Here is a 17,934-nt window from a genome sequence, read left to right as displayed (position 1 = left end):
AGTAATAAAATTGATAATCACTGTTAAATCACATAGCTATCATATAATTACCAAACCACTGATCATGAAGTATGGTGTTTTTAATAAACTTTTCTGTTCACAGTTTCTTCCCCCTCCAAATACTAGAAATAAACCATTGTCACAGAGAAAGAGTTTCACTCTGTTGTCAAGTTTAGTATCATTAGCAGAAAAAGGAAGGGAGGGCTCGAAAGGAGGTGTAATGGGAGGATGGGGACTGGAGCCAGTCCTCAAAACAAGGAATTGGCACAGAAACAAAGAGACAACAGATGACGAATCAATACACATAATAATAAGACAATCAAGAGGAAAAACCAACTAACTAATGTTTATGTGTGGTCTGATATACTGCCGAAGTCCTGCCTCCAGATGAATTAATGATCGCACACTTTTACTTGGCCCCTTAGCAGACGATGCTGGGAGTGGAACCTTCCGATTGGCTTGTAGCAACTAGGCTGTGAGACAAGCTCCACCTCCTCCTCCTCCCAGAACTGTCAGCTTATAGCTCGTAAAAGAAATGAATGTGTAATGGGTTAATGGACCACAGAAGTGACAAAAAAGTTGATGGCCTTGTCCCTTATTTCTTTATATAACTTTAAAAATCATAACACACAGCACTACACACTGATAAATCTATATTCACAACGGTTACTTATTGTCACAACTCAGGTTGGCAACAAGCGTAAACAGATGACTTCTAACGATCAGAGTGCGAGCCAAGTAAATGTGCACAACAGTACAATATGGCACTATTGTTGCTAGAGAATGCCGCATTAGTAAGATAATCACTCTAATATTGCATCAGAAACAAATGTAAAAGAGTATCACTGTCAAGAGAGCTGCAGGAATGCTAACTCTGCTACAGAATACCTCTTCGGTTCCTTAAATAGGATGGAACTAAATTCTGGGCTTTGTGGAGACTGGTTAACAAATCCCGCAGAGAATAATAAAATAATAATTAGCTAAGAACATGGCGCTCCTGTTAGTAGGACCTGCTGAATTCATAGGGACAGGATAATGTAGCAAATTCGTGCGTATTTTTGTCAAATCCTCAATTTTTTTTAATGATTTGATGCAGAAATATAAAAGGGTGGCATGTTACATGACTGAACATAAACAAAGACTCAGTTCTTTGAAACTGTTCAATTTAAAAAAGTGCTGATTGAGAACTTTTCAACTGGGATGTTTGCTTTTGCAAAAAGTTCACTGGAATGTTTGCTTTTGTAATAACTTCACTGGAATGATTGCTTTTGCAATAACTTCAACACTGTTTTCTTCCAAAATGGTCTTCGTTTTCTTTGTCTGGTTGCATTTCAGCTTTCAGAAATGACTGTTCTGTTGAAAAGCAGCAGCATTTTCCCACTAGTGAAATGACTGCATCTCCGATTTAAGATGTTTCTGTAAATTATTTGTCTTTTGTAATCCAATTCGATGATTACAAAATCTGCACACTGTCAATTTCAATCTTATATGGACATTCACAGTCGTGCAACCCATGACTTACAATGCTACAAATAGAGCTGACATAACACTTAATGTACCAATTGAACCCAATGCACATTAAGTCTATTTTAAGGTTAAGGGAAGAATTTTGATACCGTTAAAAAAGTTACAAGTTTTAATTTCCAATTGCTATAGTGCAGAGAGGGGGCACTGCAAGCTATAGTGGCAGATAGTTACAAGCGTAAACAAACTAGAATTATGAGGGAAGAAGGCGGGTGCAGGGAAACAAACCCCACTTCCCCTTTACAGCGCAGCTGCCTACAGCAGAAATGACACATTGCCACAGGGACCATTGATCTCTTCTGGCCTTGTAACGGTCATAATCGAAATCCATGATGGGCCAGGATCAGTCGCTTCACTTATTTCAAAATAAGAAAAGAAAACAATGCATAACATAAAGCTTTCACAGACGGTTACCACACAATTGCTTCTCGAGGTTAGTGGAGTATTGTTAATGACTTAGTTCAGGCCTGACCTCTAGCGGTACTTGATGCAACCACAGTTCAAAACATTCACCACATTATTTGCCACATTAAAAGTGTCCTCATTGTACCATCTTTTGACCTTCAGCAATTGAACAAACATACACAGTTCTTTGTTATAAAATGCTAGGTCCTATGGCTGAATACTAGGCTGCATTACGCGGCACGTACCATTCAATCACCCACAATTGGCATGGCACCAGATCAATGACGTTGATACACCATTGCGTTCGTAAACCTCTTCTTTTGCAAACACACTCCTATGCAGATTATTTTTCAAAACCGAGTTTTGGCAAATGATGTAAAATACCAGTAACTGACAATTGGTTTACATTTTTTTTTGTTTATATGCAGAAAATAAAGCTATTTCAAACTATCTCTGACAAAATAGTTCATCTGCATACAATTTGCTATGAAGTAGTATCTATTAAGTAAGTCCATGTTTTCGCATTTGAGGCAGTATTCGAATCTATTCCACATTTATCGCAAAATGCAAATTTTTTGGGTCCCTATGAATTCATATGCTGCCTGAACTGTAAGAGAAATGTTGGTCAAAAACTATGGTAATGGAGTTAATGCAAATTACTCGTTTTACACAATTACGTTTCTTTTCATGGAGGAAAGAGCCAAAAACACAGTTCTGTGAGATTTAGTGAGAAAATCTTCAATTTAACAGTTTTGTCAAAACATTGTCACTCAAGAAGAAATTACGCACCTGTGTACGAGTGCCAGGAGTTCCAGTAGCTTGTGGCTTTCCACCTGCTATGGTGACATTGCCTGAACCAGTTGCAATTAGCACTTGCTGCTGTGCTGCCAACAGATTTCCTGCCTGGGAGACAATGACGTGACGTGGTGCAACAATTACCTGCTGTGACTGCCCGCCTGGGCCATGAACTGTTGCAGTCTCAAAAACCTGAAAAATAAAATGTGTTGTCATTGTCACTGTTCTCTTTAATAGCATTGACAATTTTCAATAAATCCATTTTGGCTCTTATGTAAAAAAATTAACTAATTAATTAACTAATTAAAAAAGAGAGAACTCATCTCAATAACACAATGACAATATAAAACAGATTCACCTACCCTATCATTGAATCACAACTTTGTCTCCACTATGTCCTTGTTTTACTTGGTAACTGACAGTAATTCTGTACTATGCTCATTCAAGTGTAAGTGCTTCACCAGATCATATTAAAAAAGAATTAAACACTGCACTTTTATTGTTATATAAAAGTTTAACAAACAACACGAATCAGAACAAGCTGGAAGCTTTCTCTCTCTACTCTTATTGTACTCCTAGAAGTTTATACGAAATCAACCATCTGTTGCAATTTAGGAGGTGAAGCTGAGTTATACCAGGAAGTGTCAGTAAAGTAATAATTATGAGCAGCCACTCAGGCAGAGTAATCAAGGCTAGTGAATGCTCTGTTCAAGAATCACAAGAGGAGCAAATACACTTGAAAACGGCCAGGAGATAAGGGAAGATTCCATTTTGTTTACATCAGCCAGAGATTCTGAAATCAGATGCTGGATTGTAAGACATTCCCAGGAGCAGATATGGACTCAGATCACAATTTGGTAATGATGAAGAGTAGGCTGAAGTTTAAGAGACGAGTCAGGAACAATAAGCACACACAGAAGTGGGATACGAAAGTACTAGGAGCTGAAAAGTGATGGTTGAAGTGCTCTGAAGCTATAGATACTCTGATAATGAATAGCTCATTACGCAGTTGAACTGAAGAGGAAGGGACATCTAAAAAAAGTTGGAAAGAAAGACACAAGTAAAATGCGAAGAAACCATGGATAACAGGGGGGGGGGGGGGGGGGGGGGGGGGGGGGAAGGACTTCAGCTGATCGAAGAAAGAAAGAGGTACAGTAATGTTTCGGGAAGCTCAGGAATACAGATATACAAGTCACTTAGGAATAATATAAATAGGAATTGCAGGGAAGCTAAGGCAAATTGCTGCACAAGTAATATCAAGAAATCAAAGAAGAAATGATTGTCAGAACAACTGAATCAGCATGCAGGAAAGTCCAAACAACCTTTGGTGAAATTAAAAGCAAGGTCAGTAACATTAACATTGCAATGGGAATTCCATTGTTACATGCAGAGGAAAGAGTGGACAGGTGGAAAGAGTACACTGAAGGCCACATGAAGGGGAGGAGTTGTCTGATGATGTTTTAGGTGAAAAAAAAGAAAAAGAAAAACAGGAGTCGACAGGGAAGACAGGTGATCCAGTATTAGAATCAAAGTTTAAATGAGCTTTGTATGACTTGAGATGAAATAAGGTAAATAGGATAGAAATTCCGTCGAATTTCTTAAACCATTGGGGGAATTGGCACCAAAACAACTATTCTCATTGATGTGTAGAATGTATAAGACTGATTATATACCATCTGGCTTTCAGGAACGCATCAGTCAGACAGCAAGGGTCAGGGTGTAAAAATTATCACACAATCAGCTTAACTGATCAAGTGTCACGTTGCGGACAAGAATTATACACAGAAAAATAGAAAAGCATACTGCGAAACTGTTAGATGATGATTAGTTTGGCTTTAGGAAAGGTAAAGGCACCAGACAGGCATTCTGACACTGTGGCTGATAATGGAAGCAAGACTGAAGAAAAATGAAGACACATTCATAGGATCTGTCGACCTGGCAAAGTGTTCAACAATGTAAAATGGCACAAGATGACGGTAAAGAAAAAAAAAAAAGAAATTGGGTAAGCTATAGGGAAAGACAAGTAATATACAATATGTAAAAGTACAAAGGGAACAATAAGACAAAGACCAATAATGAACTACACAGATTAAAAAGGATGTAAGACAGGGATGTAGCGTCTTGTCCCAACTGTTTACTCTATACATCAAAGCAGCAATGATGGAAGTAAAAGAAAGGTTCAAGAGTGAGATTAAAATTCAAGGTGAAATGATATCAACAATAAGATCTCCTAATGACATTACTGTCCTTAGACAGGTGCAGGATCTGTTGAATGGAATGAAGAGTCTAATGAGTAAAGAACGTGGACTGAGAGTAAATCAAAGAAAGTCAGAAGTAACAAGAAGCAGTATAAATCAGGACAGAGAGAAACTTAACATCACAATTGGGAATTGAGAAGTAGACATAGTTAAGGAATTCCAACTAGGCAGCAAAATAACCCATGATGGACGGAGCAAGGAGGATATGAAAACTAGACTAGCACTGGCCAAAAGGGCATAACTGACAATGAGAAGTCTATAAATATCAAATGTAGGCCTTAATTTGAGGAAAAAATTTCTCATTATGTACATTTGGAGCACAGCATTCTATGGTAGGGACTCACAGACTATGGGAAAATTGGAGCAGAAGAGAATCAAAGCATATGAGATGTGGTGCTACAGAAGGATGTTTTAGGTGGACTGGTAGGGTAAGGAATGAGGAGGCCCTCCCCAGAATAGGAAAGGAATATATGAAAACACTGACAAGGAGAAGGGGCAGGATGATAGGACATCTGTTAAGACATCACGGAATAACTGCCATGGTACTAGAAAGAGCTGTAGAGGCTAAAAATGTAGAGGAAGATACAGATCAGAATATATCCAGCAAAAAATTGAGGACATAGGTCGGCACAGCAAAGGAATTCATGGTGGGCCACATCAAATGAGTCAGAAGACTAGTGACTCAAAGAAATTAAGTGTAAGATGATCTTGTCATATGTAAACATGTCGACACTCTGTGGGATGATTTCAGGACTCCTCAAATACGGATCGTAGAATATTAGAAGAAGGCATTGTGCAAGTTCCTGAGAGTTTATCTGGTGTGCCAAATAATAGTGTCAGTTCCAATATCGTGTGAAACTGTGGAGTCTGAAGTGTGTGTGTGTGTGTGTGTGTGTGTGTGTGTGTGTGTGTGTGTGTGTGTGTCAGATGAAGTAGTTGTATTCTCTGTGAAGTAAATAAACGCATGGATAGCTGCAGGGGTGCTTCAGGTGCAGTAGTATCTACCCGATTGGGTAATAATGGGTGTTGATTAGAAGTTATGGAGCCTGGGCCAGATGTACAGGGAAGTACATGTGTCACCAATTTCTGTGTTGTTAAGACCGGAATTGCAGATGGTGAGCTTATTGTAAATACTAAGCGAAATGCCCAGCAGTTTATTAATAATGTTGTTTGTGTCGCAACTGTTGGGAGTAATGAAATGGTGCAGATTCATTTGTTTCCGAAGGACACAGATATGTCACTACCTGAGGTGGCACCACCTCCACACAAGCAAGAGGCAAGAAAAGAATAAGGAAATGTGCTTGTAATTTTAATGCTCAGGCTATCAGGACTGAATTTGTAGAGGAATATGTGCCTACAGACTGGAATATTACAGTAGTGCAAGCACTAGGTCTCAGCCCTCTGGAGTTGCAGACAGTGCTGGTGCCGACACAGACAGAAAACTGTTTACAATGCAGCTGCAGTTCATTGTCCCTGACAGGTATAATGTAAGTGAAAGATTTGAGGCAAACCTGAGGGTAAGTTTTATGCCCAAACATCATGCAAAAATTGACCTTTGGCGGCATACAGTGGAACTTAGGGACAATATTCCAGCTACAAGAAACTGTCGACAATGAAGAGCATTCGCAAGGTTTATATATCTTAAGGGAAAAATCAGGTAAACTGTCAACAAACACACTTTGGCTTAATTCGTACCAATTATGCACCAGGAAATTACTTTAGGTGAGCAAGGGTACCAGAAAGATGTATGGTGTAAAGAATTCAATATATGATTAGGACTACACAGGGGCAAATAGGGGAACTGCCTGTTGGCATATTGTGAGTGGTAGTATTGTAAACAATTCACATGCAAGGAGAGTGTCAGGAATAACGTTTTCCAAGGAAAAGAAGGGCAACTGATGCCACGTACAAGAAGAATCATTGGATAAAGGAAAAGAGAAGCCAAGCATAAGAGATCAATGAGGTCCAACTATGTACTGTCAAAGATTATTTGTTAAGGATGGTTCACCAAGAGAGAAAGTGTTCCCCAGTGTCATTTTTAGTTTGTAGATGTAAAATGAAGAGTTAAAGAATTGTAACATATAATAGCAATAAGGAAATGGAATAGGTTATATCGTTTTTAAGATTTTTGCAGATTCTTTACTTGCCCTGATGTGACCACGGGCATGACTCCCTTAAGAATTTGTTGTGTGATGGCAAACGGCACACTGGAGGAGTGACGACATGCTAGCAGCAAGTTATGTTGTGTAGTTCTACGAGGAGTTTATTGCGCAAACTTGCTGTTAATTAGCTGTTACGTAGTTGTGAAAAAAGTGGGAACTAAAGACACTAACCTGCTAGTTGTTGTGGAGATTTGAGAGAGGTTACCAAACAGATGCAGATGAAAAGCCAGTGGGCTGAACTGTGGATTACATTCATTGCCACTAAACCCTGTGGTTCAAGCTGACTAGTACAGAAGAAGGGACTGTATACATTGTACACTATTGTTCATATTTGTTGAGTCTTTGCAGATTTATCAAAGACAGAGACCGAGTCCACCGAAAGAAGGAGGTATTGTAGAGTCGCCACTATTTTTTTGCACAACTGATTACAGCTGTACTGCCATACCTCATGCAAACAAGCTACTGACACTACACCAAGATCCAAACCACCACTGCATAAGATACAGCAACACCACCAGCTAGTTTCTACATTGGCAGGCACGCCCCATTGCTCACAGCACCAATGATGCAGCAGAGAGGTGGACTGACCACAGTAACGATGGGGTAGTTGCTACATCTAATGGCTGCTGCTTGGTTTCACTGTACTTGGTTAGAAGTGGTACATTGGCACAAAAAATTAGCACCAAAGCAGTATAAATATCCATCATTTCTACCCACAGTATTGATAGTATCTACTACGATGGGAGATCCACACTGGGTGACAGGATTCCACTCTTTTGCAGGATGCCACCAAGTGACTCAGGTTCCACCACTGACAAGACGACTATTGGGATTCAGTCCAGTCCATGGCGACTTGGTGCATTCCAGGTAGTGGGCCACGTTGGGATCGTTTCAGCCTCAGCTGGACTCCTACCTTAAGGGGCAGCAGTTCACATCCAGGGCAGCGTAAACGTCCAACCATCTGTACTTGTTCAGCCGAACTGTTGCTGCACACCACAACTCCCAGGGGCGGCTTCAGTGCTAGAGCCCGTCTTCTGCTACAAGAACGTCAGGATTCCACATCTACAGACACACCCTGCCCTTAACTGGAGAGAAACACTGGGTCTGTCAACATGCCACTGCACACATCATGTGCCAGCAATCCTACTCTGCACTAACATTAAGGCAGCTGCTGGCTAATTGCCACCTCAGCATCCACCAGTCTTAATGCCATTAACACAGCTCAGGGAGGCGTAACCACTGCAGGCTGACACTACAAGTGTTTTAACTTGAAACTGAATAAAACATTTGGCTACTGACACTGTACATGCTACCAACAGCCAACACCCTGACAACGACCCACTACTGCATCCTAACTCCAAAGTAGTGGCCAACTACCCCAGTCCACTAGAATAAATTGTATGTGTGCACATGTACTCATCTGTCCAAATCTGTAAAAATGTTATCCATGCCAGTTTGTTATTTGTGTGTTAATTGTCAATATGATGTAGTGTATTTAAATTTACTGAAAACCACATTAAGAAAGAATAATTAATAACTGAAAATTTTGCTACAGCATGTAATAGTAGATTTCAACTGAGCTAATCCGTAGCTTTGGAAATATGGACTCATTCTATTAGAAAGCTATGACTCCAGCGTTGACTGCAACAAGTTTTAATTTTTTGTAATCTAATCAACTTAGAAGATAATTGGTACTCAACTCATACAAATTACTGTTGTCTTTAGGCCATTACACTTGTTTAATTTCCAGGTTTGAATTGTAATTTTGTTGTCCTAAATTTTCTGAACTGAATTACATCTATCATCAAATAATTAAGTCACTAAATAAAATAAAATTTGAATAATTTATAATATTTCAAATATGCTAACTGTAGTCATAAATAGACAATTCCCAGATGAGACACACATAATGGTTCTGTAATCCTTTGTTACTACCTAACTATTTACTCTGTAAATCAAATTATTGCCTGAACATACAGCTCATCCACACTAGTACATTTCAACCAAGTCTTTACGTAGCCCACCCCACCTAAAATGAATCAATTCGCAGCTAACCATTCCCATGTTAACATCTGCATATTGAGTGCGCAGCTTGAGAGCACACAAGCAACATCTATGGCATCAAAAACCAAGTAAATGTGGTGATGCCTAAAAAGTATTCAGTTAACATTTTCTATGAGAATTCATGCTCATTCAGTTTGCATTATGCAATGAAATGTATGAAAGTCCATCATCATAGTTGGAACAATTGATATTATCACACCATTTCTCTTGTAATAACTTGTACTCATGAAATATCCACATGAACTTCTTTGGTTGCGGCAAGTATAAACTGTGCTTTCAATACTGTACTTCGTAAGATTTCTGTTATGCACCGCACTAAGTGTTTGTAGTGACTTCAATAATGAACTGTGTTCAACTGTCTGTAAACTGTTGATTATGAGATGAGTTTCATGATAAGAGTAACCACTGAAACTGTCACTAGACAGGTGGTCTACCATGGTTCTCCAGATATATGAATAAAAGTGTTAGTGAACTGGTGATTGTCCAACAGGTCAATTTAATGTTAATGTTAATAATTGTGTGATCTAATGAAACTAAAAGATAGTAGTGTTGCAGCCACTGTTGTATAATATAGTACAATAACTAAAAAGTTTTCTGTTTAGAGCCAACAAAATAGTGTGCCACCGAGACAAGCAAGAAGATGAGGCTCCGGTCAGGTTACTATAGTTACAAATACCACAACCAAATGGCAGCCTGGTCACTGACTGTACTGCTTCACTCAGAACATGTAAAATGCTTTGATAGTGCCCACTAAGCCAACATACATCAATGTGTTTAATGTGTCCTACTAAACTGTTTAATGTAATAATGTCTGACACTATCAATTATAATAAATGAAATAGACTGATGTGAATTCATTGTGGACAAAATGAGAGCAAGGAAAGGTTCAATTATGTCAAGATATTGTAAAAAAACTTATTAATAAACAGAATGATCTTACATAAACTGATACTGGAAATATTAACTGTCTGAGACAAAAGTAAAATTGACTATGAAACATAAGAGTTGTTATAAAATAATTACTTATTCATACAACCGCTTTCAAAGTCAAAACAAATATCACTTTAAAAAATATAAATACACCTGAATAGCACACAGGTAATTAAAGGTTGCTCTCATCTATCTGACCAACTAAAGTGTTAGAACAGGGAACAAGAAACAATCATTATGATTCTTCCTAAACTGAGGGGGAGGCGGTATAATATCTTTTTCCAAGTTACCGAGCAGTTCACTGTACCACCAAGCGGTTCACTGCACCAATAGAAAAATTTTCATCCTGAGCTGCATTTCCTACCAAGAAAGGTTCACTTATCTTTTGCATGAGATTAAACATAAAACTAACGAACTACATATCTGAGGATGACACAAGTAAGCAAACTATGTGTAATTATACAACATTATAAGATTGTAAGATGGGTGGCTGGTTGGCTCATCAGCACCCTATCTCAAAATCGTAGCATTGTTGTACGAGCTGCCACTTTTGTTAAAATATAAAGGTGTAAGATCAAGGTGACAAAAGTCATGGGATTGAAATACACACGTATACAGAAGGGGGTAGTAATGCATATACAAGGTATAAAAGGGCAGAGCATTGGCAGAACTGTCATTTGTACTCAGGTGATTCACATGAAGAAATTTCTGACATGAGTATGGTCACACAATGGGAATTAACAGACTTCAAGCGTGGAATTGTAGCTGAAGCTACACTTCAAGAGTGTGACGAGAATATATATCAAGTTTCAGGCGTTAACTTTCACCATTGACAACGCAGTGGCCGACAGCCTTCACTGAATGGCCGAGAGCAGCTGCGTTTGCTTAGAGTTGTCAATGATAACAGGCAAGCAACACAGCATGAAATAGCCTCAGAAATTGATGTGGGACGTATGACAAATGTATACGTTAGGACAACGTGGCAAAATTTGGCATTAATGGGCTGTGGCAGCAGACAACGACATTAGCTGCAGCACCTCTCCTAGACTCGTGACCATATAGGTTGGACCCTGGATGACTGGAAAACTGTGGTCTGGTCAAATGAGTCCTGATTAAAGTTGGTAAGAGCTAATGGTAGGGTTTGTGTGTGGTGCAGACCCCACAAAGACATGGACACATGTTGTCAACAAGGCACTATGCCATGCAAGCTGGTGGTGGCTCTGTACTGGCGTGGAATGCGTTTACGTGGTATGGACTGGGTCCTCTGATCCAAATGAACTGATCACTGACTGGAAATGGTTACGTTTGGGTACCTGCGAGACCATTTGCAGCCATTCATGGACTTCATGTTCCTGAACAATGATGGAATTCTTATGGATGACAATGTGCCATACCACCAGATCACAACTGTTCGTGATTGGTTTAAAGAACATTCTGGACAATTCGTGGGAATGACTTGGCCAGCCAGTTCACCCAACACAAATCCCATTGAACATTTATGGAACATTATCAAGCACAAAATCCTACACCAGCAACACTTTCACAATTATGGACGGCTACAGAGGCAGCATGGCTCAATATTTCTCCGGGGGAGCTCCCACGACTTCTGGAGTCCATGATGAGTCGAGCTGCTGGACTATGCCTGGCAAAAGGAAGTCTGACATGATATGAAGATTATCCCAAGACATTTGTCACCTCGATGTATAGCTACAGACAAATGTAGCAAGCAGTATATACAATAATTTTAAGTCTTCTACAAGACACACCTGTCTTAGGCCAAGCTGTATGCTTCCTGCTGTTTGCTGCTGCTGCTGTTGCTGGTGGTGTTGCTGCTGTGGTGTCGGAGTTGCAGCCTGTTGAGGCACAGGAACCACTTCCAACTCTGGTTGGTCCAGTTCTCCCTCTAGAGCTGATGCGGCCAGTGCTGCATACAGATTTGCTGCTGATGAACTTGGAACTCCAGTGTCTGCAGATGCAGGTGATGGAGAGGGTGCTGGAGAAGGTGACGCATTACCATTAACCTCCAGGTGCGGGCGCTTCGTTTCTACTTCCACACTGGTGAGACCTGCCTCATCTGCTGGCCTGAAATAGAAAATTTTGAAATGAGGGCAGTGAAACAGAAAGAACAAGTTTGTTGCGAAGGAGCTAAGCCAAGCTGGTTCCCAACAATACTCAATGGAGAAAATGTACTACAAACTTCATTTAAGATGCACATAACTGTGCATCATTCTACATTAATTTGACAAATCGCTCATCAGTCTCTGACATCTAAGTACAAACTCATTAACTGGGAAGGCATCACTTATACTGCCCGACATGTTTAACATACTGCCCATGCGCAGCACAGCAATTTTCTAATGTGGGGGAGTGCTCAGGCAACATCTTAACTGAGAGTTGCAACATACAAATAAAGTACAAATAAAGAGATAATCCATCATGGAATGCACTGTATTTACATGACTATAAAATGACCCCCTATTTTCAGACGCTCTTTGAGAAATGTTTATTTAATTTTACATATTCTGACTAATCAAAATTACTAACTGTTTTATTTACATGAAGTATTTGACATTATACATAAAGTATTTGACATTATACCTATTCTAAACTGATGCCATTTATTGATTGTAGCTTATTTGCTGCTGGGAGGCATTTCTTGAAGTTACCAAGCAAAAAGGAAGTAAGGAAAGTCACTAACAGAACAAGTGAAGCAGCACACCTTCACACACGCTTGTTAATAATCAAGATGGTGCAGTGTAATGCAATGTAGCCCCTAATAAAACTTCTCCAAAAACAAATTCATTATAAGAGCACCCAAGGAAGTACATAAGCAGCTCATTCACACCTCAGTTTTTGAGTAGTCTGAGACATTTTTAATTAAATTACCCTCCAGACCCCATGTCTATCACACGTTTACTTCTGGGATTCAGCAAATGTAACATTTAGAGAAGTTAATGTTTAGAAAAACCCTCAAATGCCCCAGGAATTACAGACACCTGTTAATGACTTCACCAGAAATATTTCATACCAACAGTTCACAGGGGTTGTCAAGAATAATGTGAAATGCCAGCTGACTTGCAAACTCATGTAAAAAGGTTATCTGGAAATGTTTCAAGTACATGTGCAGCCACCATCAGTACCATGGCCTAGCGTTCATCAAGTAGTTTCTCTTCTGCTAACACCTAGCTGCTGCTAATAAACGTATCCGTACCCTCATTAACACAACCAAACCCTCAGTGAAATTAACTTCCCACAGAAGTAGGACTCAGGCTAAATAATGTCTTATTGTACAACACAGTACAGTACACCGCATAGTACATGTCAGTATGATTGACATCCACACTATTTAAGCCATGTCTCCCAATCGTGAAGCAAAAAAAGTGAATTCTCTTAGCATCACTCCTTTCGATCCCCCCCCCCCCCCCCCCCTTCTTTCTTTTCTGCTATTCAAGTTTACCTTTTCCCCTCTTATGGCTCTGTGTGTGTCTTAACAAGTCTCCTTTTGGACATTAGTTCTCAAGTAACTACTGAAGTATCCATATACTACTAGCTGCTTGCTACTGGTTTCTACTTAATCATACAATCTCAGAGATTTAACCCGTTTTGTTTTGTGTCTAAGATCTATGCATCTATTTCTGTCTCCTGAACCCTCTTACTCCCAGAAGAAGGAATTGAAGCTTCAACTGTTGAAGACTTTTTTTATGCTCTTTCGAACAGGAAAAACTCTGTCAACAATAACCATTTATAATGGATCAAATCAGATCTGTCAACAATTGCAGCAGGGTACTAAATACTTACACGAAATGTTAGGAATCAGTTGGGTATTTTAATCATTAACTATTTCAAAAGCTTTACATATTTTTACATCAGTCTTTTAAAGCAATAAAGTCACTGAGCATACTTTAACACATAGAACAGTAACTATGCTTAGAACCTGCATTGTTGATAAAATGTTCACAATGTTAAAGGGACATGCAACACTGCAGCAATGAAAATACAAAATTCCATGCACATTCATATCCAATACAGCAAGAAAGACAGTACCCACCTTTTTAGTGCATGCTGCTGATGTTGCTGCTGTTGCTGCTGCATCTGATGCGAGTTTCCCTCCAGTGAGTGGGTCATCTCTGTACGATCAGTCACAGTTCCCACTGTTTTATACGGGAGTCCATCACTGCTGCCATTGGGATGTTGTGAAGCACTTGCAGCATTCTCTCTCCCTCCAGGCAGTGGCTGCTGGACAGTGGATGTTGTCGTATCCTTCAGTACCTGCATAGTTGTAGTTGACCAACATTCTCCTCCTCCCAGAGTATTTCCCATTTCAATACACGATTTCCAAAATTTTCACGTATAAAATGTAATATTCATCAATTTTTTCAATGTTAAATGTCCTAATCATCTTTCCAGAAAGTGACAACCAAGCATATTCATCATCAGAGGTAGAGAGTAAGCATATCATTAACAAAAAAGTTGGCATTCACACAACAGGTTTTACTAAGAATGGTCATACTGAAGGTTGTATAGCTTTGGTTACCTGCTCTACATGGACTGGCAAATGCAACGAGTTGTAGTAAAACCCAAATATTACAAATCACACAGCAACATTGCACTTTTCACATGCAAAACACATTGTATGTTAAAGTCATTAACTGAAGGAAAAAAATCTAAGAACAAATCATAGAATAAGTCCTGAAACTTTGGATATGTACTGTGACCTTCATAACGAGGCCGTAACATGTAGGTTACATGGAAGGAAGATAAGTGCTTTCGTAGTATGAAATTTACGATTTCTTTTAAATAATCCTCCACGAAGAATAGATTATCAGAAAGTAAGAGAACAAATGAATTTGATGTAATAAGGAGTGGCTAACGCTTATAATATTGTGGATCTTTTAGTGATGCAAGTACACATACCACAAACATCTACAGTTTGATACAAATTACACTCAACATTTCACACAAAAACAGAAACAACAGTATAAAATATCAGTACACGTTTTCAACTGACTACACTTACAGCAAAACATTCCTCTTGAACTTTCTAAAAACAATCTGAACTTAAACTTGCATTTTAAAACTATATCTTAAACCTAAAATCACAATCATATTAAATGGAGTACATTAAATAAAAAACTTATATTTTAGAAGAGATTTTGTAAACTAGGACGGTAAGTAGCAGCTATTGAAAATTTTTTATGTTGTAACCTCTCTCCCCCTTCCTATCTCTCAAATGACATCCCCCCTTTCCCTTTCCCTTTCCCTCTCTGTTGACAATATAAGGAAGAGGATAGGTTGCTACTCACTGTAAAGATGACACGTTGAATTGCGGACAAGCACAACAAAAAGACTGATTTAGCTTTTGGCTACAGTTTTCCTCAGAAAAGAAAACATACGACTCAGTCACACAAACAAGCCACATCGTGAACATATGGCCATCATCTCTGGCAGCTCAGACCAAAATGCTATCATGGTTGTCTACCTTTGACCATATTGTAGTACCATACATTGTACCTTTGACCATTGTGACTTTTGGTGCCATCTATACATGAAGAGAGGAATCACACTCTAGTTTTGCCACAGGGGTAGCAGATGCTCATGTTTTTGTGGAGCTGTTTAAAAGCATATTCGTAAAATTTGAAGTTCTCAGTTTGCATCCAGAAAAGTATGGATTATACACATATTTTAAAATAATGAGCATATGTTACTTGTGGCAACACTAGAGTATGTGGTTCCTCACTTCGTGTACAGATGGCAGCTAAAGTCACAGCGCTCAGAGGTAAAATTTAAGATATTATGATGCGGTCAAAGGTAGACAACCATGAAGGCATTTTGGTCTGAGCTGCCAGAGATGGTGGTCATGTGTGCGGGAAGTGTGCTTGCTTGTGTGAATGAATGTGTGTATATTTTCTTTTCTGAAGAAAGCTTTCGCCCAATGCTAAATCTTAACAGTCCTTTGGCTGTGCCTGCCTAGAACTCAACTCATTTTTACAGTGAGAGCAATCAATCTTTTTCCTTCAAAAATTGATTACTTTCATTGACGTATTTTGACATGTTATTTTATCATGTAAATTTGTTTAAATTTTAAATTATTCATTATTTGTATATAATATAGCAAATTTTGAGTAGTATTTGCAAAAAAGCTTAAGCTTAAAAAATTACTGAACATTTACATGTGGTTCTAAATGAAAACCTTACCTCCAACCACCCATTTTTCTGTACGTCTCGCAAGTCAAAGATACAATGTGAATTTATATTCCGCCAATAATATTTTTTCAAAAAAATCAGAATGCTAAGAAGTAAAACAGAATTAACCCACAAAAATAGTGAAAGCAAGAGGGAGTAAGAGCTAATGCAACAAAATAGTTCAGCTTAAAAAAATCTACTCTTTTTTCCCTGAAAACTGTTAAATGCATCTAGAGAGGAAAAGTTTGTGTATCCACCTAACTTAGCTATGAAAAAAAGTTCTCAACAATGAGGGTATCTACTGTTGGTTACACATAGAAACAAAGCTGCCAAGATGCACCATGGTTTGAGCCTCACAATTCTAAGGCAACTGGTGTACCAATATGCTGTGGCCAACAGTAAAAATTTTCCTCAATCCTGAAAAACACAAGAAAGCTGAATTTCAGTGGTTAAAAGATTTTGGTAAGAGGTACTCCAATGAACTGTCTTTGTGAAAACTAACAGGAACCAGTGTTTCTCAGCCATTCCCTTCAATCACGAGACAGTGGAAGTTGTTTTCCAGAACTACAAGGAAGTATTATGACATCCTTTCCGGCCATCTAATATTTGGAGTTTGGATGAGACTAGAATGTCAACAGTCCGCATTCATACCAAAATCCTAGCCCCAGAGGGGTGTAAGCAAACTGGAGCTGTCACATCAGGCTGAAGAGGCATGAATGTGACAGATGATGTTACAGCGAATGCTGTAGGGAACCATTTTAAATATTTTATGTTGCATGGTGCGTCACCTGGGTTCATTGGAGGAGAATCTCATTCAGGATGGTCCAATGAAAAGGTTTTTTAACACTTCACCCAGCATGTCAAAGCCAATCAAGAAAGTGCTGTGGTTTTACTGAAGGGCAATCACAAAAGCCATTTTAGCATTACAGTAACAGCATTGGACAGGTGGTGGGAATTCGTTATGACTTTTCACCTCATACAAGTCATAAGCAGCAGCTTCTTGACAGGAGAGTATTTGAATCTTGTAAAACTTACTTCAACACTGCCATGAAAGACTGCTGGAAAAAAACACGTTACAGTACATAAGACTGCAGTACTTCTATGAATAGCCTTTCCAAAAGCATTTTGTCATAAAACAATGGTGGCTTTTGAGTTTCAGGGCTGGTTCCACTGTGTGAAAATATTTTTGGGGAAAAATGAATTGATGATGTAAACTTGAGCAGTTCAATTCAAGAAAACTCAGGAGAACTGCTTCTTGAAGCACAACCTTCCACAGACTCAAAGAATCAGCCTGTCACTCAAGAAATGATGTGTCCTTTCCCAATAGCTGACACAAAACAAATAGCAAAGGCTGGAAGAGAGGAAAATCTGGAATAGTAGTCAACAACCGTCAAAAGGAAGTAGTTCAGAAAATAAAGAAGACTCTCACTGTGCTGAAAGGAAATTAACCCACATGTAGGCCTTCCGTCCCCAAGCTGAAGAAAATTAAAGCTACATCACGTTTCATCGACGATTCTTCTGACTCTGAAGCCATGAATCAAGTGACCTGTGTGAAAACGAATTAAATGATTCAGAAGACCTAAATAAAGTGGGTCTAACTAACAATTATCTTC

At 38.9% G+C, this 17,934-nt stretch overlaps 1 protein-coding gene across 8 annotated transcripts in view; it reads right to left on the bottom strand.

Annotated features, from left to right (window-relative positions):
- Positions 1–17,934, bottom strand: part of LOC126412823 (AT-rich interactive domain-containing protein 2-like) — a 323,653-nt gene that overhangs the window by 58,478 nt on the left and 247,241 nt on the right. For 6 of the 8 annotated variants that reach the window (XM_050082640.1, XM_050082644.1, XM_050082645.1 and 3 more), the window contains 3 exons: positions 14,187–14,407; positions 11,905–12,220; positions 2,719–2,916 (listed from right to left, as the gene is read on the bottom strand). In XM_050082640.1, coding sequence (XP_049938597.1) covers positions 2,719–2,916; positions 11,905–12,220; positions 14,187–14,407 — 735 coding nt within the window. The remainder of the gene's footprint in view (positions 1–2,718; positions 2,917–11,904; positions 12,221–14,186; positions 14,408–17,934) is intronic. The other 2 variants (XM_050082643.1, XM_050082642.1) reach the window with 2 other exon arrangements.

This window comes from Schistocerca serialis, chromosome 7, assembly GCF_023864345.2.
Source record: "Schistocerca serialis cubense isolate TAMUIC-IGC-003099 chromosome 7, iqSchSeri2.2, whole genome shotgun sequence".
NCBI classification, from domain to species: Eukaryota; Metazoa; Arthropoda; class Insecta; order Orthoptera; family Acrididae; genus Schistocerca; species Schistocerca serialis.
Note: the sequence above shows the minus strand (reverse complement) of the source record. Positions and strands in the feature narration are given on the sequence as shown.